Source organism: Struthio camelus, chromosome 1 (genome assembly GCF_040807025.1).
Source record: "Struthio camelus isolate bStrCam1 chromosome 1, bStrCam1.hap1, whole genome shotgun sequence".
Taxonomy (NCBI): domain Eukaryota; kingdom Metazoa; phylum Chordata; class Aves; order Struthioniformes; family Struthionidae; genus Struthio; species Struthio camelus.
This window is the reverse complement of record NC_090942.1, coordinates 214,876,312-214,902,768: the sequence shown is the minus strand read 5'-3', so window position 1 is coordinate 214,902,768 and position 26,457 is coordinate 214,876,312. Positions and strand designations below refer to the sequence as shown.

General features: G+C 42.0%; 1 protein-coding gene across 6 annotated transcripts in view; it reads right to left on the bottom strand.

The window, feature by feature from the left end:
• Window positions 1-26,144, bottom strand: part of GRM5 (glutamate metabotropic receptor 5) — a 299,978-nt gene extending 273,834 nt beyond the window's left edge. For 2 of the 6 annotated variants that reach the window (XM_009689087.2, XM_009689088.2), the window contains exons 1-2: window positions 24,573-25,261; window positions 15,832-16,714 (exon numbers count right to left, since the gene is read on the bottom strand). In XM_009689087.2, coding sequence (XP_009687382.1) covers window positions 15,832-16,510 — 679 coding nt within the window. In that variant the 5' untranslated portion in view covers window positions 16,511-16,714; window positions 24,573-25,261. Of the gene's footprint in view, window positions 1-15,831; window positions 16,715-24,572; window positions 25,263-25,286; window positions 25,364-26,067 lie in introns of those variants that run through there. The other 4 variants (XM_009689083.2, XM_009689084.2, XM_068930536.1 and 1 more) reach the window with 4 other exon arrangements.
• Between the last annotated feature and the right edge of the window lie 313 nt (window positions 26,145-26,457).

The window sequence follows — 26,457 nt, the reverse complement described above, 5'->3', positions numbered from 1 at the left end:
AGTTATTGCTGTATTCAGTAGTTTGCTTTTAGTCTCATAAGAATGCCTCACACCATTCTCAATGATGACATGAAGAACAACATTAGGGCTGCGTCCTTCCCACGGAATTCACACAGACTGTGTGTGACACACTCCATACGGTAACCAGTTATGTCCATCAACCATGAAAGGTAGCCCAATACAGGAGACCCAGCAGAGTTCTGGGAACCAAGGTATGGTTGACCTCCAGCAAAGCATGTCAGCTCTCAATGCCTTGGTTGCCTGTCAGTAAAATGATATTTCATTTGTGAAGCACGTCAGGGCCTTTAGAGGGCATGTTCTGAATCAGAGATAGGACATACTAAATACTCAGATCCAGCATTATTTCAGCACCACACAGAGCAGTGGCGCTCAAGAGCAGTTTCTATTTCTGCACTGTTTCTCTTAACCCCTTACTCTCCTTTTACTCCTTCTCTACACTTTTTAGGACTTCGTTTTAGGGACTCTAGCTAGATTTGGCTGGGTTTTTTTACAAGCCCACTGTGAAATATGGAATCACTGCTTTTTGGGAAGACTTTGACAATTTCTTTTATTTATCTTCCCCCCATGGAAATTTCCATGTTGTTTTTCAACTCAGTGTAGTTAGAAACTCACTTTTAATTTCAGTTATATATTAAAGTGTATGCTCTATAGAGCTTGATGAGGCAATGCAAGCTGCAAAGGTCAGATTAACTCCCTGATTTGTGTCGGCAAATGCACTGTAAGGTTCTATAGGGCCTAGGCCCATACAACAACTAGATCTTCTGGGAGTTGCACCTGTATTTTAACTGGCAGCCTAATTAGGTCCCATATGGTTAATGAAATGCAACGTGTCAGTATTTTGTAGGCTGAGACTTGTCACACGGAGGTGTTGGATGTAACACCCACTCTACCAACTGTTCAAGAGGAGAAAAAACAAAATCAGTAAAAAGCTTGTATGTAAGAGAGAAACAGGAATCAGCTTTCAAGTTTTCAGTTTTCTAGGCTTTTGGTATCCACTGTCTGTCTGCCTTGCTAGGGGAAGCCTGTCAATCAATGCACTTTTTCTTGGTAATGTTTCAGAGAAAACTTTTGTCTAATATCTTCTCTATGGGCAGTCCACAAACCTGTGTGGTCAATAACAGAACACGTATACAAAGCGTATGTCCATGGGCTTCTCTGGCCTACATTACTGGTAGTAGCTAAATGTCCCTCACTCTCCAAGGCACTTATCCTCACAACGCTCCCATCAAACATTTAAAAAGTGAGTGTTCGGAGCAAATGATTCAAAGACATCCATATGTGCCAATGTTCTGCCTACAAAATGTCAGACCATTGCAAAACCATTAAGCAGCCCCACCCACAGATGGCTGGAGGCATGTCCATGGCAGGCCATGGAAAGAGCTACAGGCATACCCAATGTAGCTCCAGTCAAGCTGGTTGTGCTGAGACACTAGCAGAGTTCACAAGACCAGCAGTGTCATATTTCATGCTGTGCTTCTCAGCAGACTGATCTTGAGCCAAACACTTCAATGGTACAGCCTGGTGCTACCGAGTATCTGACCAGTCTCTCTCCATGACACAGCACTGACATGCTCTTGCAGTTTTGTCAGGGCCACATGGCTGGTCTGAGAGAGCACAGAACTGGGTCTTTCACTTGCAGGTGTAACATCCCCAACTCCCTGCTCCAGTATCCAGCACAGGACTGTCTTTCTTCCCATACCAATATGTTGAGGCAACATTTTCTAGTGCTTTAAACTCTGGTGACTTAAATTGACTCCCACACATTGACCAAAGTAGTTGAACTGAGCTGAAGACTGTACTACATTTCCAACCCACAGACAAAGAAACTAACCAAAGACCAAGGGCAGATTTACCTCAAGGAGCAGAGGAGATAATAGTCCTCCCTCTTGTAGCATGGCTTAGCGTGATGCACGCTCCATTTATGTGGCCGGGGAGACTTCAACATTCACCTGACAGCGTCATATGTGGCCTGCAGAAGGCAGTGCATGACTCAGAGGCTTCTCAGTACATTGCCTCCTGGGTCAGCATCATTTACACATCACTCCTCCCACAGGGTGGTGCCTAAAGTCACAGTCTAGCCCTGCCTGAACAGCTTGTGAACAGCTCACGTAACAAAATCTGTCTGCATAAACTGTTCATTGAAAACACATGAATAATGCGTACAGCTGTAATAAAGTCAGCTTGGGAGCAGGAGAAGAAAAGGACTATGTTAGCCTGGATGATTCAGGCAGTTTTAGTTAATAGGCAAAAGGCCAGAGGGAAAGGGAGGAGGAAGAGAACTGAAGAAGCAGTTGAATGGGAATGGAGGAGCAGAAATTGGTAAATCCACAGGTCAAGTTTCCTTCACTTTTTCAATCCAACTGGATATCAATACGCTGTCATAACTATAAAGCTGGTACTCTTTGGCTGAATCTTCCATAGCTTACCAGAAGGACGTGTGTTCCGAACGTATCCTGATCATTGAATAAGTCATATTGTTATACAAAATCCATACAGTTGAGATCCCTGAATGTATGCTATACCAGATGCTTCATTTTGAGCTACTTAGGCATGCTTACATTTATATTTTTGCATATATGCCTTGGCAGTTGGGCATTTTAGATTCTAACATTAGCAGTGAAAAACCAACCCTCCATATAATTACTATTGAACTGAGCAAAACCTCCAGGCTCATATCCCATGAGACATAAAGCATCTACATTTCTTTTTGATTTCAGAAAGCATGGAGGTGCCAAGAAAGAAGTAAAATACCTAAATATCTCTGCACAATGAGCTTTCAAGGGAGAGATCTAAGTCAGAGAGAAATAATGTTTGATACAACGTCAGCATTTAGTTAGACCTCTAAATTTGAATTAGTCATTGTAGTTTCCCTTTATGGAAAGAAATAGGTCAGACAAATCGCCTATCTTTTTGCATACAGATGAAAATGGACAAAATAACTTTTCCATATCTGACAGCGCTATTGGAAGGAAAAGATAGAGAAACCGTTTATATGTAATCATGATTGGAGACATACAGAATCACAGAATAGTTTAGGTTGGAAGGGACCTCTGGAGATCATCTAGTCCAACCTCCCTGCTCAAGCAGGCTCCTCTAGAGCATAGTGCCCAGGATCACATCCAGATGGGTTTGGAATATCTCCAGGGAAGGAGACTCCACTACTTCTCTGGGCAGCCTGGTCCAATGCTCTGTCACCCTCACAGTGAAGAAGTTTTTTCTCAGGTTCAGATAGAACTTCCTGTGGTTCAGTTTCTGCCCGTTGCCTCTTGTCCTGTTGCTGGGCACCACGGAGAAGAGGCTGGCCTCATCCTCTTGACACTCCCCCTTCAGATACTTGTACACGTGGATGAGGTCACCTCTCAGTCTTCTCTTCTCCAGGCTGGACAGGCCCAGCTCTTGCAATCTTTCTTCAGAGGAGACATGCTCCAGTCCCCTCAACATCTTGGTAGCCCTCCTCTGGACTCTCTCCAGTAGGGTCATGTCTCTCTTGCACTGGGGAGCCCAGAACTGGACACAGCACTCCAGGTGAGGCCTCACCAGGGCTGAGGAGAGGGGCAGGATCACCTCCCTCCACCTGCTGGCAACACTCTGCCTAGTGCACCCCAGGATCCCATTGGCCTTCTTGGCCACAAGGGCACACTGCTGCCTCATGTTTAACTGGTTGTTCACCAGCACTCCCAGGTCCTTCTCAGCAGAGCTGCTTTCCAACAGGTCAGCCCCCAGCCTGTCCTGCTGCATGGGGTTCTTCCTCCCTAGGTGCAGGACCTTGCACTTGCCTTTGTTGACCTTCATGAGGTTCCTCTCCGCCCACCTCTCCAGACTCTCCAGGTCCCTCTGAACGGCAGCACAGCCTTCTGGTGAGTCAGCCACTCCCCCCAGTTTAGTATCATCAGCAAACTTGCTGAGGGTGCACTCTGTGCCTTCCTCCAGGTCATTGATGAATACATTGAACAAGACTGGACCCAGGACTGACCCCTGGGGGACACCACTAGCTACAGGTGATGTTTGAATATTAACCAGCTCTCGCGGACCCCTCTTCCTTCTAGGGCCCTACCCCATGAGATTCCCCTAAGGAGGTCCCTGAGGAGGCCAAAGTTAGCTCTCCTGAAGTCCAGCGTTGCAATCCTACTCACTGCCCTGCTCCCTCCTCGTAGGATCTTCAACTCCACCGTTTCCTGGTCACTGCAGCCAAGGCTGCCCCCAACCTTCACCTCTCCAACTAGACCTTCTTTGTTTGTTAGTACAAGGTCTAGCATTGCACCTCTCCTCGTTGCCGTCTCCACTACCTGGGTCAAGACATTATCATCAGTCCTCTTCAGGAACCTCTTTGACTGTGCCTAGCTGTGCTGTCTTGCCAACAGATGTCAGGGTGGTTGAAGTCTCCCATGAGAACCAGGGCCTGTGATTGTGAGGCTACTTCCAGCTGTCTGTGGAAGGCCTTATCGACGACTTCCTCCTGATCAGGTGGCCTGTAGTAAACCCCCACGACAGTGTCACCCACATTACCCTGCCCTTTAATCCTGACCCATAGGCTCTCAACTTGTTCTTCCCCTAGGCCACAAAAGGCCCAGGCAGAGCCCAGACACTGCTGCACAAACTACTGCCTCTGTTGGCTGCGCTCTGGGAGCTGCGCTCTAGGCCTGGCTCTTATAATGGCCTCTGCCTAGCAGTGACTCACAAGGGTGCTTGACCCACCCAATCAGGAGCCATCTGAAGCAAAAGCCCCAACTCCCTCTGACCAGGGCAGCCCAGAGAGCTCGTTAGCAGCAGCCCCACCTAGCTAGAACTTCCCAGGAGAAGTGAAGTCAAGGTCCCCTGCAGGAGTCCTTGCCCAGCTCTCCCTTCCTGCTAGCAGCAAGCACCGTCTAGTTCCTCGGGGGTCCCCAGAAAGTCTCCACAACTTCCAACAAGGCCCACAAAAGGCCCAGGCAGAGCCCAGACACTGCTGCGCAAACTGCTGCGTCTGTTCGCTGCCTCTGTTGGCTGCGCTCTGGGCCTGGCTCTTATAATGGCCTCTGCCTAGCAGTGACTCACAAGGGTGCTTGACCCACCCAATCAGGAGCCATCTGAAGCAAAAGCCCCAACTCCCTCTGACCAGGGCAGCCCAGAGAGCTCGTTAGCAGCAGCCCCACCTAGCTAGAACTTCCCAGGAGAAGTTAAGTCAAGGTCCCCTTCAGTTGTCCTTGCCTAGCTCTGCCTTCCTGCTAGCAGCAAGCACCGTCTAGTTCCTTGGGGGTCCCCAGAAAGTCTCCACAACTTCCAACAAGGTCCACAAAAGGCCCAGGCAGAGCCCAGACACTACTGCGCAAACTGCTGCGTCTGTTTGCTGCCTCTGTTAGCTGAATAGAAGAAGCTTATATTGAACAGATATTATAAACTCATTCTTCTTCTCACTCTAGGTACATTTCTTAGTTTTTTGAAAGCTTCTGTTGAAGTGAATCAGTTTTGGATCACATATTTTTGTGTTGTGAAGAGTTAAAGATGAAAGAGAAAGAAAGAGGAAAAACTGCTTACCCATCAAATGCATCCTTAACTTCTGTTTTACTCAGAAAAGCAAATGAGCAAAACCTACATCAATTTTGCTCCTTGGATCATAAATTTCTTCCCAGAACTGCAAAGTCAGCACCGAAATGAGAAAGAAGCTGACCTGCACCACCTCTCCTCCATGAACAGAAGGTAAAAGATTCCTTTTCAAACTTTTCTCTTTTGTTTGTTTTCTGGGCCTAAATATAGTTTTACTCATTCTGTCCTGTCAGGATGTATCTATGTTGCCTGTTCAGGGGATCTCAGAGATCGCAGTTATCTGCAATAGTTTTTGTGAGCCAAGAAATACCATCAAGGATACGGATGTCAGCACGCTCCCTGACTGTTAGCTAGACTTGCTTACAATGACCATGTCTGAGGCAACCTCGTGGAGAGAAGGTGGATAGGACATGTTTTGGACTGTTTCAGTGCAACAGATATTTATGTCAATAGCCCTATTCCACAGCAAGTAAGAACAAATTGAGTGCATGAAGATTATCAAAAACTTGAAGGTGAAACAAGAAAGAAGCTCAGCTTGTCTTTCCCTTTCAAGGCTCTACTTGCAACTGAAAAAAAAATCCTGTCTTTCATTACATGCCAGATGTGTAAATTCAACAAATGTGATACTCAATTCTTTGAGACAGAATAAATATAGAACTGGGAAGACTGCATCTAGTTAGAATCACACTTTTAAAGTAGCATCTGAACTTAAACAAAAATCAGAACTCTAGAGGACATCTGGACTAAATCAGGACTCTCTAGGTGAATTAATTTAAAAAAAAAGTTCAGTTTAATGGTTTTCATTTGAGCGCTCCATCTACTTTGGTTGGTAATAATGATCATATAAATTAGAAATTTTAGACATTTCCAAGTCAGTGTATCCTGTCTTATTCATACTATTATCCACCCAAAACTATTCAGTAATCTCACTGTGACTGGGGACAGATAGGACGAAAATCGTTAAATGTATCCGTCATTATCTTTGCAAGTGGAAAGCGATAGGAAATCCATGTAACCAGAAAATGAGATGGTAGGAAGAGAATAAAAGCATTGGGAAAGGTGAATAAGAAATCCAGATAGGCAGGTGAGTTATGACAGTTATCTGGAGGCAGATAGTTGTAAAAGGGAAAAAATTAGCGGTGCGTGTTTATAGGTCACAACTTATTAGTTAGGCAATAAGGTAAGCATCAACACCTTGTGCACCAATTTATGGAAAAAAATTCTACCTGGCAGCAAGTTGAAGAAGTAAATGAATTAGCAGTCTCCCTGAAAGGAAAAAAAATATATATATATATGATACAGAGAATAGATTTCTGTGATGTCCAGTCAGGAAAAAATGAACACGTTTGCTGACTCTGCAGTGCTAGATCAGCCACAGGGTTTATAGCTATCTATCTATCTATCATCTGTTTATCTATCTATCATCTATCTATCTATTTTAATATTTCTTCTGAGGGAAGAAGCTATAACAGAAGATCAAAATACACAGGGACTAGGAAAGACAGAGTCTTTGCTTCATATTCTGCCCAGGATGTTAGTTAACAAAAGTGCTGAGCTGTCAACTGGATCCTGTGAAGTAGCATGAAGTTGCTCTGGGCACTAGGATAAAGATGTCCTCTAATTCACCTTCAACCTCTCTGTAAATTGGATTTTACAGTTCTTGCGTCCTGGCTCAGTTCATTACCTATACACATGGTTGCTCCTATTCTTCACAGCTTAGGCAGCGGTCTCTCACCCTCCCTCAGCCATTTGGTACCCTCCAAGGAATCCACTCACTAAACACACAGAAGGAAAGATATAGAAGACACCCTGGTAGAGTAGCATATCTTGCAGGTGCTAAGTGAGAGTCCCTAGAACTGGGCGCTGAACTCCCACAGTGATGCCAATTTTAGGCTGTAAGTGGTGTCACTTAGGTGATGACTTAGTGGCCTAAAGCTTCATGTACCCAGTGCACTCCAAAACAGCATTGTTGGACAACTGATTCACCTGCTGTATCATGTTCATAGAAAATTGTATTGTTTAAGTAACTTCCTAGATCCCTACAGTTTTGCCCCTTCTCCTGAGAACACCTCTGCCCATCTTTTTAGGGAGCTGTTCCTCTTCATGCGTCCAGCATTGCAGAGGAAGCTAGTAGAGCTCTGTCTCAGGAAGAATAAGTAAAAGCAAATTCACCCTCTAGGGTAGATAATTCAAATGAGAAGCTTTTGATTAGATCACAACAGATAACCTAGGAGCAAATAATTTTCCTTGTCTAGAGATTAGGTTTTGACTGTGGGATTCATTCAGTGAGCTGACTTACCAGGCACCCTCATTATTATCTTTCTAACTTGTCTATTATTCACATATGGCACTCCCAGCAATAACTATTTCAAATACAGTTTGCCTGCCGTATGACAATAGGTATCATATGAAGGCTTCCACACGTATCACCTGGATCATGCATCTGGCCAGTCATAAATGCTGCAGACTCTTCCAGAGTTATCATGTTCAGAGTGATACCATGTTATTTTAGAAACAAGGTTGTGATGTAGGAAGGGGATTGTCTCTATTACATTGTCAAGGTAGATTGCAATTATTGTGCTAATAACCTTCCCAAACACTTCCTCAATGTATATATATATACCTATAGTATAATGCAGTGCATTACAGAATGGTATGTCTCTATATCATCAGGAGCCTGCAATCAGATTTTAGTAAGACAGCTACAACGTTATTCCCTGTCCAAAGGCTTCTAAACTGAGTTAAAGCCAAGTCTCTAATTTTCGGTTCACCTCCAAAATCACTGTCTCCTGCATGATTTGAATATCAGCTAGTCAGAACTGCCTTAGAGTAGGCTAAAAAGTTTAAAAGGATCCAGCACAAGCCTTTTACCTCTCTCAGACAAATCAAAAGTTAGTTCTTGTAGACAAAAGAAGTCGTTTTAGATACATAGAGCAAAGTAAATTTTTATCGTGCTCCTTAACTATATAGAAACACTCTAATTCTGAAGTAACACTAATCCAACTCTAGCGCTATTAAGCTACCTATGGTAGTTTTTTAATACATAAATATACTGCCAAACGCATCTCCCCTTTCCTTATTTATGCAAGAATTTAAATTCTAGCATTTTGTCTTGTCTTCCCATTCCTGGTAACTTAAATGAGCAGTCTGGAAAAGTGGGTTCCCATCTCAGTTTTTCCAGTGATGTCGAGTAGCTTTTTTCTATCCCTCTCTCCTCTCTTTTCTGACTCCCATCACAGCAGAGCCCTGATCCCCTCAGAAGCCTCTACAGCAGAATCCATAGCAAGGGTTATGAAATAATATGTTTCTTTTTTTATATAGTGAAGCAGACTAACAGCATATGTGACCTTTGAATTTAGGGAAAAAAATGATAGTTTCGCAAATCTGTGATCTAAACTTCCTGTTATTAGGTAATATGAATGAAAGATAAAAATCTATGGTTTCAAGAATAAGAAATAAAATAATACAACAGATGTAAAAATATCACAAACCAGCAAAAATAATGAATAATTGGGGCCTGGTTCATGCATCCTTGCTTAAGTATTGGATTCATGTGATGGCTTACATCCAAAAAAAATTAAATTGTTTACAGGATTGGTGGTATAGAAGATATGCCCAAATAGATCAATGAGGGGAAAAATCTTCCAAGTTTTCTTTGAGGAAAATGCCTTTGATCAAAACTATTGAAGAAAACTAATAATTGCCAAAAATTAAAAATTGACACCTTTTTAAAGGAAGGGTTTCCATTTCACTTATGAAGTTGTTTCATGAACAATTGCAATATAATCACATGACAAGCAAGGTATTTTGATTGACTTCTGAGTTTTATCAGAGCTTCATTTCACTTAAAATTGTGTCATTTTGGCTTTTCATTCTAATTTGGAATGAAAAATACTTCAGAAACTTAGTGTTTTTATTGTACAGAATATCTATTTTTCAATCAAGTCTGCTCTATGTATTCTTTCATCTCAAAGACAAAAGATCAACAGCAGATACAGAAAAGCAAACCAGCGCCTCTACCCATGATCAATCTGACAGCATGTATCGGAGGGACTATGTATAATAAAACTGATGTAACGAAACAGGCACTGCGCAGTGCAACTTTGTTTCTTGGAAGATTTCCAGAGCCCTTCATGAAAGTTCATCAACCCAAAATTCAAGGAAACTTGGTAGCTCCCTGCCTGACTGAAGGGGCGCACCCTGGGGATGGTGACAAGAGAACTGTGCCATTTGCAGGCCTAAGGCAAAAGATGAATCTAACATGAAGTTGGAGGATGCTGGATTCCCACTGTTCCCTCTCCATGAAAGCAAGTTTCGTGACTGTATTACTTTCACTGGATAGCAATAGAGTCTGAGTAAAGGAAAAAAGTTAAAACATTTAGCCCCTAAGCAAAAGCAAAGTAACATTTTGATGACGCAAATCCTTTTTAGCTTTTTACCTAAATCCATCTTACATCATTCTATTCCAACAAATTTTGTCAAACAAATTTTGTCAAATTCAGAGCAATAGGTGTCTTGGCCCATCTTCCCTTTGCTATGTTGTAGTATTTCTCCCAGCAATCTTCATCCCCGTTACACTCCAGAGTGTATGCTTCACTGTGTATTTTTATGTTGAGATACTTTACAGTGCTTATATCTGGTCTGGTCAATCTGTTAGCAATGTAAAAGTTCTATCCAGTTAGTCAGTCAACATATAACAAAGGAAACATTAACTTCGTGCCACTTCACCTTTCTGTCTCAGTTTCCCCAGCTACATGATAGCATTTGCTCACTTTTCATAATTGTGGTGCTGGAAGAAATGTTTGTCATTTATCATTGTAAATGACAATTACCTGATTAAAAAAACAAACAAAAAAAACCCACCTCTACAGAAAACAAGCATGTCTAAAAAAAATCCTTAAATTATATATAAAAAATAGAGTAGGAACCATTTCCCATATTTTCCTTTAGATAATGGGAGGCACTTTCTTATTTTTTGCTACAAGGTTAATGTAGTTGAGAACATCTCAAATTATGATCATTCTGATCTCAATATTTGTTTTAAACAGTGCAAAAGTATCAAAAAATGCAAAATAAAATTCATTTCAAAAATTAAAATACAAGTAATTCTTTCGATGAAAGGCTGAAATGAAACATTAGTTAAATATAACATTTTTCTAGTCTTCAGACTGAAGATTCTCCAGTCTGCAGGGAGAGGTTTTTATAAATAAAGTTTAATGGAAATTGACAATATTTTCATGAAATAACAGTGACCACTTTTAGTGCATCACTTCTGAGGGTCTTTTCCTGTGCATAAGGCATGAAAAAAATCACTTGTGCTTAAAAAATCCAATAAATCTAATTCTCAATCCTTATGTTCAGTTCTAAAAAGCAAAGAACGTTTTTGAACATGCTATAGCTTGAAACTAAAGGAAAAAAATCTGAAGTTCAAAAAAATTATATCTCTACAACATCATATAAGCACAATTTGTTCCAAGCAGCAGGTTTAAGGTCAACTTGTTGCTGTTCTTTCGTTGATTCCTTCATCCTATCCTCATAGACTATGACTAATTTTCATTTTGCTGTCCATTTGGTAGCAAGGAATGTAGGCAAAAATAGTCTTGTAACCAAGCACATCTGAGCAAATATGAAAGGAAATTTGTGAAATAACCTGTATCTGCAGAGAAAAAAAAAAAGAAAGGAAAAAAAGTTCTACCTGTGTTATGCTTGGCTGGGGGCTGGGTATGTCCTAGGAAAACAAAGGTGAATCACCTCTTTATATGCATTTGTGATAAATTTAAATGGAGGAAAGTGATACTAAACAGCAAGGACCTTAAGGGTGAGTTTGATCTGATGCTTACCTGCAGAGCTCTAAAGAAAATGTTAAAAAATTGGCTTCTTTCTTAAAACTGTGTTCAAAAGTAAGTCACACCTTTACCATAAGAGAATGAAATTTATCCCTTACCACCGCAGATAAATCTGACTTGATGTGTTTCTCCTTTAAAACTGCACCTTTACGCAGTTCTTTTTCCAGCGTACATCACCTCTTCGCTCCATTCGGAGTGGCTAAATAAATAGTTCTCAATGACGATGAAAATTATCTTTCAAAATTATTAATTCACTTGGCTCTGGGCAGATTTTAAGGACAGATTCTCAGAGACTAACCTCGTTTCTGCCTAGGAAAGTCTGGTCCAAATGTCGCTTTAGTCAACAAAGGAGGATTGAATTCAAGTGTGCTTTCAATGAGGCCTTCAAACAGCAATGCTGGGAGAAGAGAAAACTGTCTATGTTTTTCTGATCTTTCAAAAAGACTAGGGAATGCTTTTAGATGTGAAATGAGGTTAAAAAAAAAAAAACAGTACTTTGTCTTCAGTGGTAGACAGCCACCTTCTCCCCAGTTTTCCTGACCATTTTCAATTAGTTGTGTTGCCAAATGATTCAACAAGAGAAAGCTGAGGGAAAACTCCAGGAGTGCTTGAGCTGCACGGCCCATCTGCATGCCACCCATGGCCACTCAAAACCTAGGTATAGGCCTCAAGTTTCTTCTGTACTCCCCTGCCCATGTGCTAGCTTCCCTGGGGGTGCACAGCAGATGGGTGGGCTACAAAGGATCCCTAATGTGCTCTGAGAAATTAAGGAATTAGTCCTGGGGGCTAACCATTGCCAAACTCCCATGCCTCAGAGAATCAGACTAAATTATTGGCATCATTAATGACTTGATATCTATCTGCAGAAAGTTGGTTTAAGGCGGTATTAAGCTCTGTTCCCTTTGCAAAGCTGAGAGAAACATCCATGAGACAGGCTGAGAGAATCAGAGCAATATGCAAACTTTAAAAGGAAAACAAATAAACAAAAAAAAGACCCCTCCGTGTATGACCACACCCTGTGTGCTTGTTGTACTGCTCCATAAAGTTAAAGGAACCTGCTTCTGGCTTTAGGTAATGGTTCTGCAACACAAAAGCTTTGGCATCCAGTATTAAGGAGTTCCCGTCACGTTTTCCTCTTTGCCGACTCACTCCTACCTCCCTGCCCCAGGGGAGTTAATCATCTATTCATGGGTCCACAGTATAAGCTGGATCCCAGAACTGATCCTCCTGAAGAAGGTGGGTGAAGGTTTATTTTAAAGCCAGGTTAGTTCAGAGTAGAACTACACAAGCCATTAATGCCAGGAAGAGTTGGAAAGTCAGGGAAAATGCTGAGAGCAGCAGCAGCCCTTCCTCCACGTATCATTCCTGACAGAGCCAAGGATGGGAAGTTACTACCTAAAACTTGTAAAGCTTTTCGTTTGGCATGTGAAATATACTACACTAAGTGGAAATTACTTTTCTTTGTGAGAAACCTCCTTCATTTCTTGCTCATGTTTCCTCTTAATCAGATTGCAGGAACTTCCTCCTCAAAATTACAAGAGCTCCACTGACTGCAAGGTTTGCTAACTTCCCATTCTTAGGGGAAAAGTTACTCTGAATGGTTACTTGCACACTTAGAAGTATCACTTAGTTTAAAACATGAAGTTAAATGTCCAAGGAACAAAAATCATAAGAACCTCTCAATTTTTTTGTATGTTTTGTAAAAGTGAAAGTCTTGAACGGGCATTTAACCTCAGAGCTTCAGATCACCTCCCAAAATATTACCACACTCTAAGCATAGATGATTTGTAAGTGCCAAAAGAAAGATCCAAACAGGAAGACTTTTTTTTAATGAAGGTAGTGGCTTATCCCAGGCTTCTCTTACATGAGACCAAAAAGAGCTTTATCTGCTGATGGAACTACCAAAACAATGAAATAACCAGGCTTAGCTTTCTCTGCTTCTTCTTATCTCCCAGACCAGCTTTAAAAGACAGGAGCTTCTCTCTCCTTGAAAATCCTTTCCAGGTACCAGATATCGTATGCCAGAAGAATTTGGCTAATGCACAAACATTAATTGAAGATTCTGAATGTAAATGGCCAAAACTACTAGAGACCCTGAAAAAGGTCCTACCTCGATGGGAGGGTAAGATCTTAAGTAAGTAAAATTGCAGGGATCAGGGTTCAATGATTTTTTTCTTATTTTGAAGCAATATGCATGTAGAACACCAAATGAATGGACAGAGTGTTTGCAAGTACAGATACTTTACTGAGATGATAATTAGTATTAAAAAAAAATCATATCTGGAAGTAACTAAAGCGAGGGATAACTAGAATACTTTCCCCTCCCCCTAAGGGAAAGTATCTAGATAATAATATCTCTTTTGCTTGTTTGCTGTATTCCTGCACTTCGGCATTCACCTATGGGTGTGTGGGGAGGTGTTCTTTCTTTCTGTCTTTTTAACCTTTCGTATTCCTGGAAGGGACAGCCTCTGCCATAATAGTTGGAAACTGCCCAGAACATCAGACGTTATCATATTTCAGATAAATACCTTGACCAGTTTGTATTTATCCCATTATACAGACCATCTATTCTATTCTTAGACAACATTTGTGTTATATTATTTACCTGGAGAAGACACTCATCATCAAGACTAGATGATGCAAACAGATGATAGGATCATGAGATTTCTAAAACCCAGGTTTAATGTTCTTTCACTGAAGTCCAAAGTTATGCTGCTGTAAATATGGTATCAATGATATGACGCCCTGGGTATCAACTTTAAGCACAACTCATCCTGTCAATGCCAATATGGGCAGAAGTAGGCACCTGTCATACTAGATATATCACTCATCAGTTCATCTTCTCTCACACCCAACTTCTCTGTCATTTACCACGCTTGTCTTGCCATAGCTGCTATCCCCAGCTTTAATCCTTGTGTTCCTATTCCCTTCTCTCTAATTCACAGTGCAAAGTTCCTCTGCCATAAGATTAACATGCCATATGTTACCATCTGTTCCAAGCAGTGTCCACAGGAAGTGGCAAAAGTAAGTATTCGTGCAGAGTCAGACCTTGATCTAAGCTTGACAGTTCACACATTGAATAAAAAAGCATCCCCTCACAGAAAGCAGAAATGCAAAAGTTGTTCAGAGCACAAATTAGAGAAGACATCAAAAAATAGTCAAGATATACAATCTTATGTTAATATGATGCATCAGTGGCATTATTTTTGACTGTGACACTATTCATATATATTTGTGCAGGGAAGGCACACCAAGCCATGCCAAAGGCATCAGCTGGCACAAAATAGCTTCACTACCTAAAATGAAGTAGGGTGATTTATACACTGTTATATTAAACTGCTAATATATTCATGCATCTGCATATAAAAGAGACTGCAGTTATTTACCAACCTTCCTTATCATGATGGAAACAGTACTTACAAAAAGCTGCATATAAGTTCTAACAAAATTTGTGGTTATTTTTGTTTTCAGGGAGTTTTTTGGTTTTTTTTTTAATACTGCAGAACAAGTTCTTTCCATATCTGTAGGAGGAAAGAGATCTCTACATACTTGCATCCCCCCTAAAAGAGCTTTGAATAGTATACTTTCTGCCAGAGAGGCATACTCAGTGTGTGGGAAGAGCAATCTGCCTTCTATTGGTTGTAATAAAGCCAGTAGCATCTGCTATTCAGCAGCACCATCACCACTACTCAATCTCTTAATAACATTTCTTATACCCCAGCTCATATTCTGAGTCTCCCAGTCATAGTTTATCCGTTTGAATAGAGGTGACCCAATGAGATCCTAAAACTGATCACAGAACTTAACTCCAGAAGACTTATTAAATAGTGGTGCCATTAGACAAGGAACTAGTGAATCTTTCTCTTAAGTCAATATGAACTTCTAGTCACTTACAACAAGATGAACCAGCTCAGCTCTGTCAATAGAAGGGGTAATGAAATCACGCAAACTTATCCATAGCATTTCCCTTTAATCATATACTATTCTAACTACTGGGTAAAACTGTAAGCTCTACCTCAGCTTAATGAAAAGAAGAAAGCAATATAGCACATACTTCTGATTTTTCCGGACATCTAATGAAATATAAGTGCATGAAGAAGATTCAAGGAGATTCCCCCTTGCCTACTCCTTAAACTGATGGCCAGATGGGAGGAGTGGTTACAATGCTCCATGGAGTACTATAAGAAGGACAGAAATAATATTGCTCTCAGAGAGCTGGGATAACTTGTATTCAAATATTAGCCAGAACCTCAGGTCTCCCAGTGTTCAGGCCTTTGTAGCTCAGTAGGCAGGAACACATTCCGTCTCAGCTAGTTTCACATTATGGTTTGGGTCTCCTCTGCTCTGCACGAGAAAGACCAGATCTTTCTCTTTTCCTATCACGACTAACATAGCCAAGGCAATTCAAAGGCATTCTTATATGAAAAAAATGATCTCTTACCTTCAGTATGCACAGCAGAAACATAGGTCCAGTTATAGCGCTTGACAATGTCCACCATAGCCCGTGCTTGCTGTGCATCAGATGGCACAACTCTCATAAAATACTTGAACAAGGTTTTGTCGCTTAAGTCCATGCTTGTGGCAGAATAAGCTATCTGAGGTATATTGAAAAGCTGCAGCAAGTTCTGGACCTGGATGGCAACTGAGCTCGAGCCAGGTCCAATGACACCAACAATGGGTTTCTTGGAGCGGAAAGTTGATGAAGATCCATCCACACATCGCACCAACCCTTCCTCTTCTTCTGAGGAAATAAGAGAGTCTCTTATAAACTCAATGCTCTGCTCCAGAGCCACAGCAGAATGCCAACAGGAGTCCCTTATTTCACATCCTAGAGTTATGTTTGGCAACAGTGTGGGATCCAAATTAATTCTGTCAAGGGTATGCAGCATTGCCTCCACTCTCTGAATGCCATATTGCTCTCTTACCTCTCCACATTTCCTCTCATGAACCTTGTCAACAGTTGGTTGATGGTGGACAGAGAATAGGGCTCCAATAATAATATCACCAGGCATGTGTGCAACCACCCTTCTTTCATTGGACTGTGCAGAAACCAGAAGCCTGAAGTTCCCAGTGACATCTTCCTTCAATAACAGGATTGCAAGGAACAGCAAAAGGACCATTTTAGGAAATGGTTTAAGCTGGTAGAGACAACATGATGGAGCAAAAAATGGAGAGCTGATAAAAAGCAGTTATCAAATCTTTTGGATGAAAGGAGCAGAACGTTGATGGTTAACCAGGAGTTTGCATGTATTCTCTAAGGAATCACCATCGTCTCCAAGTGGACAGTTATGCAGAGCTGCACACGTGATCATAATCCTCATAACCTTCAAGAAAATGAATAAATAAGAGAAAGAGCTTTAAAAGGAGTTGTAAAATCAGCCTCAAAATCTATTTTAAAATTGCATCTATTCCTAGTGCTATCCATGATTGTAATACATTGTGTCCTATGTACATTTACTTCAATCATTTTTGTTATAATTCAGTGTTTCACAATCTTGCACTTGTACTTCTGCTGCTATACAACAGTGTCATTTGCTCAGACACTATTGTTTAAAATGCTTTGGGGAAATGTTTTCAGAAGCGAAATGGCAGACAAGTATCTAATTATGGAAAAGAAAGATGTTGCCATTTCTAAAGTATGTCTTTGAAAACAAGCTCTGTTACTTTCACACACCTTCTATATCATGAATGCATACACCACACTAATATAATGTAGGCCAAGCTGCCTTGCCAGCTACAGCACTGTACGCCCTAGGAAACTGCTGTTGACAAACGCAGCCATTCCTGAACTATTTTAGGGAATGTAGAATCTTCAGATCTTCCTCAAAAATCAATTTTTTTGTTGTAAGCCACAGCATGAAACAGAGAAATTAACTTTAAAGAAATCAATTTTGTTAGTCCTAAGTTATTTTAATTAATATTTGCATTTGTTTCAAACAGTGAATACTGCAGTAGAGAAGCAACAGATTTGTTCCACTTCTGAAATATCAGAGCAGTGAGTGGTTTTCATCTTTTTATATCCTTAAATCAAAAATCACCACTGTCTCAATAAATTCTGGTACCGTAGACAGCTATGCGGACTTTGTTGTTGGAAAGAAAACAACACAGAGACTGTACAGATGCATTGGTGCCTAAAATATTTGATCTACTGTTTGTATATAGTCTGAAAGGCAATCTGCACTTGGCTTTACTATTGATGAAAGATTGAAAAAAAAAAAGGAAACATGAAGAATCAGCAAAAAATTCATGTCTTGGAACGTGGTTAATGGAACTAGAAAATGTTCTGTACCTAGCAATGGATTTGCAGCAGGCTGATTCTGATTTCTAATAAATTGCCTAAAAGTAGTTTCTCCAAGTCTTAATCCTTGAGCACATTAAAGTATCACCCATTGCTCTACTCCTACCAGTGGATCCATTGATAGTCCAGAAAGTTAAGCATGCACTTAAATCTAGGAAGATGCTGAGCCAGTTAGTGAATCACATGCCCAAATAACATAAATCCCTTGATGTAATAAAAAATAAATAAAAATAGGAATTTCCATATAGTTCAGACCTGGCAGTCACTTTTAATCATTTCACGTGACTCTGACAATTCTCAGACATTGCAAGTTGATAGAAACCCTTCTCATAGGAAATCTGCTTCCGTTTCTTCCAGCATCAAAATCTAGCAGGAGTTTAAGATTAAACTTACAACTTACAGCTGTATTGTTCAAGATAGTGCCACAGTGAAAACAAAGTCCATAATTTGAAAATGAGATGGTTAAGTGAAAGTTTTCTGCTTGAGGTTAGCCTTGTTTGTTTATTATTTTATCCTGACATCTATAAATTATAGAAGCTATTTACATAGAGGAAAAGTCATGTAATAGCTTCAGTGAGTATTTCCAAATGAATGTCTTTAAAAAGTGAAAACATTGATAGAAATGGTTCTTGTAATATTAATTACAATATTAATAGGTTCATGTAATATTAATTTCTAGTCATAGAAAGTGCTAATAATGAAATAGAATTCAGACAACTGTAGAACACTGCAAGTATTTTATAGTCTGTGAAGACTTGGATTATCAATAATGCAACCTTTTGCCACTGAAAAATAACAGCAATTCAATTCAGATTTGCTAGTCTTTAATTACAGAAAATGGCTATTGCTTATGTCTTCCAACTGTTTGTTCGGTGACTCTGAAGAGAGTACAGTATAATCTATAAATATTCTGAGGGGCAAATGACAAGGGGCGTCTTTGCACATTATCACATCCATTCAAATCTTACACCTCCAACTAGTTTAATGTATTATCATTTTTAAAAATCTTTTTATTATTTATTAGCGTATTGCTATTTCTGTTCAAATCTTAATCTGTTATTTGAAGCCGTGGATGCTTATTTTTCAGAGCTTCTCAAACTAAGGCTGCATGTGCCAAGCACAACTGACTAGATTCCAGCCCTGCCTCAGACCATAACTGGAAAAAAAAATTAGATTCCTTCTTATAACCATATCTGCTTATGCAGCTGCATATGCACAAATAGAGAAAGTTTAGGAATGTGAGGTTAGTTTGTTAAACCAAAGAAATCCGGTTCCTATCCATCATTTTAATCCTACAACACACCTTACCCAGGACTGTGGTCAGGTTTAACAAGATAGTTCTTGGAATTGTGTCTGTGGATTAAATAATTTCCATATAGGATATTTGGGAAAGAAAGAGCAGCAAGGCCATTTCTAGCTTCTTCACTTAAAGGAACAGGTGCTTGCTATTCTTAGTCTACAGCTACATCTATCTATATCAGTATAAAATAATAAGGTAAAGGAGTAAAGTTGAAAGCCTCCTTCATACTTTGTATTTCTTATTCAACGATAACAGCAGATCTCATGGCTAGGAGGTTCCTAAGGCTGAAAAGTAATTTCTGAAATCAATCAAATCGTTACACTTTGTGATATTCAATGGACAAGAAAGGACCAGATTCGGACTGCAGTTACTCCAGAATTCATGAAATTACTTCACATACTCCATTGCACTAAAGTGAAAGCCAGTTCGCTTGGGACTTATAATTTTGTTATTAATTGCACCAAAAAAACCTGCTTGTTTTATGGTATTAGATCTAGGACTCATGTTCAAAGGATCTGAAGTCTACACTGTGGACTTTTATGATGCATCAGAATTATGCGGAATTTACACTGACATAGCTAAGTGAACGAGCTAAATTAGTATGGATTTGTATAATAAAATCTGATCTTACTATGAGCCTTCTCTTACTTTCATAGATCATAAAAATCACAGAATTATTGAGGCTGGGAGGGACCTTTGGAGGTCTTCTAGCCCAGCCCTCTGCTCAAAGCAGGGTCAACCAGCCCAGGTCGCCTCAGGCTGTGTCCATTTGGGTTTTGAATATCTTCAAGGATGGAGACTTTACAGTCTCTCTGGGTAACCTCTTCTAGTGTTTGACCACCTTCATAGTAAATAAGTGAGTTTCAGGTTTTTGTTTGTTTCTTTCTTTCTTTCTTGCATTTAAACGGAGTTTCCTCTGTCTCGGTTTGTGCCCGTTGCCTCTCATCTGTTCACTGGATATGCCAATAAAAGATTCCATGAGGGTAGTCATGTTAAACAACCCAATTTGGGCAAAAATATGGTTGAGCAGAGAGCTGATAGGCTAGGTACCCTAATTACATGTCCTGGAGAACACCTCCGGTCCTTCCTGAAAATAAGATGGCCAAGGGAAGTGTTTGAATACGTAATTTTACTGCTATCCTGCCCCAAGAGAATCATATGCAAATCACTCTATATTTTTATTTCCATTCTTTCTTGCTGCAGGAAACTTATTATTACAATTAGCATGGTTACTAAAAAAAATTAAGCAAATTTTACAAGCTTAAGAATAACCCTATGTTAATTGTTAGGGATAACCCTAAAGAGAGTGCTATACAGCCTTCAGGCTGAGAACAGAGATATCAACAGCATCACAGACAATGAACTCTTGAAAGTATGCATAAAGTAATGGGAATTGTTTCCTGGTTAATAATTTACCTGCATTTCCTTGTTTTCATTGATGGACAAGCAAATCAACACACACAACACTTAAGGCCAGAATTTACTTTCACACTGTTCAGTTTCTTTAGCATCAAGGGAGTTGCTCCTAATTTACTGCAACATAGGCAAAATGGAATCAGGCACTTAATTACTGGTGTATCAAGGTTCTTAGCTTATTTCAGCTATGTATCTAACTCTAAATTAATCCTGAAGTCCCATGCTAAAACAATAAATGACACACACCTCTGTCCTTTGCTGCACTAGCTTCACAGTTGGAGCAACTGCAGAAGCAATAAGAGAAATAAAGATGATTTTGCCAATCTGTTCTTTGTTCATTCTTGCTCCGGATAGAAATTTAAGGGCTATCCTAGATGACTGAAGAGCTGATGGAGTCACAGATCTGATAAAACACCCAGCATGTCTTTATAACCTCTGCTCTCCCCGACAGTAAAAACTTAATGCCATTCTTTGTCAGGAGAAATTCTCAGCTGTTCCTTTAGGGCAGAGTTCCAGATACTTCATGTTGAGGTCTAACCGACCAGAAAATGAGCATCTGTAATATTCCATGAAATATCACGTAGTTCTTAAAATGATTTATTTCAACCTCAAATGTAAGTACATCTGTAATTACACTCTGTACAGGCCAAAACAAAATGAGCCCTGATATCATACTGCATTAATTAATCTTGATTGATCAAAAAAATAAAAAAAGTCGCACAGCAGCTCAGCAAAGGGCTCATTTTCCACTATGTGCATTGCTGGGACTTTGTACATGGGATACATCTGACTTTTCTTAAGATTTTCTACACCAGCAGATGTAACCTATGTTTAAGCCTCAAGAAAGAAACCGTTTTCCCCTGTGACTTGTTATTATAGCAGCGCCCACTAGTGACCCCAGAGCGAAGGACCTGCCTGTTTTGCTCTCTGAATTCCCTCTGCTGTGCTTTTATAGGTAAGATACAAAATCAGTAAAAGGGAAGATTTTGATTTAGCCTATTTTATATCAGGGAAAAAATAAAGAGAGAAAGAGCAATATTTTTGTTCAGGTTTCTTCTCTACTACAGTTTAGAAACTTTAGAAACAGAAACAGCCTGTTAGTTGATAGTCTCTGAACCTTAAAACAAATTTAAGCAGTAAAAATAAAAATATAGATTCCTGACCCACAAAACAATCCTGTAATGGAGTGAGGACTCAAGAGTCCAATGAAGAAAAGCATTGAAGAATACGGTCAATGTTAAGCACATGAAGAATCCTATTGATCAAACATCTGTAAGGACTCACCTAGAGTTAAACATCTCCCTAAAGGATTTTCTGGATCGGAACAATTTTATACATATATATATTTATTTATTTATATTTATATGTATGTGTGTATGTGTATACATATATTCACACACGTAGCAAAGCCCCACGCCACCACCCACTCAAAAAAAAAAAAAAAGAAAAAGAAAAGAAATGGTACTTGTAGCCTACGTATATGTAGCTTACAGCCACATAACTGCCAACGAAATATTTTCCAAGCATTCATTTACAGCACGTACTGCAACTAGTTCAGCGACATCAGATATTAACCATATATGAATCAAATCAGTACACTCCAAGGAACTAACCCGGGTTTCATCATAAGAGAAGATAAAACTTAGCAAGCAGCAGCTGAAATACCAGTTCATAGAGTCCGTCTTGCAACTTTTCCTCATACTTACATCTCATCTTACATCCTCATCTGACAGTAAAGAGCGCTGGATAGTAAAAGATGGAACTGCCTTGGAAAAACATTTATGTAAGGACAGAGACCTCTTAGCTCTTCTTGACAGGGAACAATTTGAGGAAAAAGCGTGCCTTCAAGATGTTAAGCCTCTGCCTAGGTGTGCTGACTATTAATATTGACAACTTTAAGTTCAAGCTATTCTGTTAACCTAAGTCACAATAAAGAGGCTACAAAGAGGCTCAATTTCCAGTAGGTCCCACACACCCATTTCTTAAAGGTTTGATCACACAAAAACCTGATGCACGCAGATCATCTTTAGCTGAAAAACATTACCATGATTTATTTTGAGATTTCTACTGCCATTTAACCTTATCATTCACTAAAATAAACTAAATCAAATAGCTGTTAATCATTTCATTAACAGCACTGAATTCCAGCAGGCTTTGGATCAAGCCATTTGACAAAGCGAACAGCCTTATACAACAGGAGAGACTGTGAAACTATTTTTGCAGTTCTGCTTAGAAAGAGGATAAAACTAACCAACACAGAAAAATTCTAACTGTTTGGTCAGAACAGCCACTGGAAAAAAACAAACTAGTGTGCAGATCTTGTGCCTTCATAGGCAAGAAGCATAGAATGCTATAATTATTAGCAAGATCCATAGCAGACCTAGGCAGTTCTTCCCCATGTTCTGTCCCCTCTCCCCACATTCACCTTAATGATTTTTTTTTTTTTTATTTAATATGTAGGTACTTGACATCCCAGAAAAACTTGCAATGATCTCTGCAGTTCTCCTAAATATACTACTTATTACTGCTATTACCAAAAAGCTATTGTACCAGACTATGCAGAAACTAATAGCTCTGGTGTGATTTCAGCTGTAATCCTAGGCATTTTATTAATTAGCAAAACTGTATGATCTGGAGGAAGTAATCAAGAGAAAGCAACAGCAATTCCAGAAAACATCATCTAGCAAATTGCAACGAGAGGCACAGCACAGCATTCCAGTACTACCACTATACCAAAAAAAGCCATACATATATGAGCAAATGAAATGAGAAGTAACCAAATAGGTACCAAGGAATACCCTCTGATCCTTTGAAATAGTGATCAACCATAGCATCCCTGTTTACATAGCATAAATGTTGTCATCTAGTTAAAGTCTTCTTTAAGAGCGTGCAAAATATTAGTCTCTACTGGAAATATTTAGGAACACAATACTAAGGAAATAAAAATCATAGAGAACGAAGAGAACCTTGCACTTAACTCCTCTATACACCTTCCCATCTCAGGACTGTTTAGAGTGGTGCATTTCCAAGAGGGTTCCCTTCCATCCCCCTTTGTCCTCAGGACGGCAAGAAACAGACGTCCGGTCCCACCAACCGCCGCCAAATCCAATCACGCACACCGCCACCACAAAACCCTGGGCAGGATGGGGGTCAGGTCGATGCAGACCCCCCCCCCCCCAGGGAAGGAAAAGCCCCTTTGCGGGGGGGAGCCGGGAGCTGCCCCGCCGCCACCCGAACTTTTCCCGGCAGGAGCCGGCGCTGTCCCTGGTGCTGAGCGCCGCCCGTGCCCGCCGCCGGCACCGGCACCGGGCGCGGATCCTGCTTTTAGGGAACGGGAGCGGCGGAAAAAAAAAATAAATAAAAAAAAAAATTAAAAAAAAGTCGACCATCTTTCAGTGGTGAAATTGCCATAATGGTCACAGTTGCCATGCCAGACCACTTTTATATCATCACATTAGGCAGATAGAACTGGGTGTTATAGGAAAAAAGGTTGACTCCCGGCATAGCTACCTGTGCTGCTATAGCTGTATGGCTATACGTGCATACTTATATGTGCGCACACATACTGCTTCTTAGTTTTCTGCCTCCCTGCTCGACTACTGGTATCAAAGCCCCTCTCAACCCTTCATGAATCATGATTACACACGGAGACGTTAGCTCCGATTATTAAATAAGGAACAGACGGGACTTGCCAAGCAGAGCCAAAGTGATTTGTCCCAAGGTCACACAGGAAAGTCTATGGCTGAGCTAAGCCTGGCTGTTCTCTGGAAAACAAATACATCCCCTTTCCATTCTCCCTTCTCAGCAAGGCAAATCTCTGCTCGTGATCATAAGGGCTATATCACAAAAAAACATCAAAGCAGATATTGCAGTACCCCAATTCTGCCCCCTCCACACACACACACACACACACATACCGAGCCCCTGGGGATGGGGATTGCCCGGTGCCCCGACCCGCCAATGCCCCAGCAGCCCCTGGAGGTGAGCCTCACCAATGGGCTCGCTTTCCCCACAGAAGCCGTGCTCGTCCTCCGGCAACCAGGGCACGGAGCAATAGCAGGAGGGAGGGAGGGGAGAAAGTGTTCCTCTTGCATCCACAGGGTTTCTGTTGGCAACTCGAGGCAGATAAATCCCCTTCCCCCCCCCCCCACCCCTCCCGCAGCATTACCTTGTCCGTGGTAGCAATCTCCTCTTCCTACGGTGGAGGCAAATCGGTCCTTTTGGTGGTAATAATCAAGGCGGATAGGGGTAGGCACCTCCTCCTATTTTCAGCCACAGAGAAGATAGCATTCCTTGCACAGACGTTCTGGAGCTGAATAATCCTCAAATGCCTCTGCAAAGATCACCAGCAGGTGAGCCCCACTCGGCTAGCATTGTCACTCCTCCAGCTACGGGCACATCCTGTTTTCTTCTGATCACAGGCAAATGCTGAGAACTGGGTATCCTACCCCCGCGCATGAATGCATACACATACGCGCCATGCAACACGCTGTTCTCTCAGCATCTCCCAAGTCTCATTTGCAAGAGGCGTGAATGGTCCCTGGATTTAAAAGGGGGGGGGGGGGGAGCGGCGGAGGAATTAATAAATAGTGAAACAACAGATGGGTCTTTGCTCTCTGCCACCACTACCTTGGTCCTCCTAAATGCTTGCTGCAGCTTGAGCCACCTGATTAAACCTCCTCACACATACACGGCAGCAACCTTTCTGGGTTTCTAAGGAGCTAACGCTGTACTCTGCCCCGCACCGAAATTGCTCCAGGTGCTCTGAAGGTTGCAAAGCCTCCCGGTTAAGCGGGCACATCCCTCCCGCACCACCCCTCTCCCAGCAAGCAGGAAAGCGGCGCTCGATTCGGCGCAGCAACAGCCACCGAAAAGGCGCTACCTGCTTTGGGGAGGGTCCGTTTAAAACCGAAGTCGCCGGGAAGCCTTTACCCCCCCGCGGGGCCGGCGGGCGTTCAGCCGATTGGCTCTGCTCAAGTTTGGCCGCCCCCGCGGGGAGCGGCGCTGCCCCCGGCCGCCGCCGCCGCGCTCGGGCGGCCGAGGGTGCTCGCCGGGGCCGCCCGCGCCGGGAGCGCGCCGGGCTCCAGCGCAACTTTTTAGTGCCACCAAGTGGCATAGATCCCTCTAGGAAACCAAGCAGCCAGGCAGCCCCCGGCTCTGCCTGCTGTTCCCCGCCCTGCAAGGGGGGAGAGGGGCATGCGAGTGAAAAGACCCCCCTCTGTCCTTTCCCCTCCCCGCCCTACATACAGCGATGTCCAGACGGGGACGGGGATGGGGGGGGGGGGTCTATCTGCCACGGGGAGGGCAGGTTGCCCTCTCCATCTCTCACCCCATTTGCTTGAGTGCAGGGCGATAGCACCAGGCACGCCGAGACGAAAAGCAGTGTGCTGGCCAAGAGCAGCCCGAGCTGCCAACCCTGCTGGCGGGAGGCGCCTCTCCGCCCCTGACCCCCGCGGATTGCCACCCGCCTGTGCCAGCCCCCTCACTTGTCCTCGAGGCAGGTGCCACCTGCAGCCACCCTCCTTCCTGCCCAGCTCCATCCCGTGGGGCCCTACCAGCCCATCCTGGCTCCCTGGACCCTCAGCCTCAGCAGTTCCCTGCCAGCCCTCCTAGCACTGCATCCAGCATCCCAGATCAGTTTTACAGACCCACAGGCACATTACCTGGCTGCCTACCTTCTGTCCACAAGCTTCCTATCCTCTGGACCTTCTCCTGCTTCCCTGCCCATGCCCAAACCCCTCATCACCTGTGTCTGCTGCAGCTACCCCTGCTCCGCCCGCACACGTACAGCTGTTCCCAGTAACCCTTCCCACCAGAGCCAGTCTAGGCTCCTCCAGCATCTCTGCATCTTCCCAAAGCTCCCCCCACTCCCTTTCTCCTCCTCCTTCTCACAGTCTTAGCCCTACACACCCAGCACTCATTCACACTCAGCAATTCCTCTCCTCACCCTGCCGGCTGCATTGCACTGTACCGCTCTGCTGCCCAGGGCGGCAGGAGCACGGGCGCAGCGTTGAGCACTTCAGCTCCGAGTGTGTAGGGTGTGTGTGTGTGGG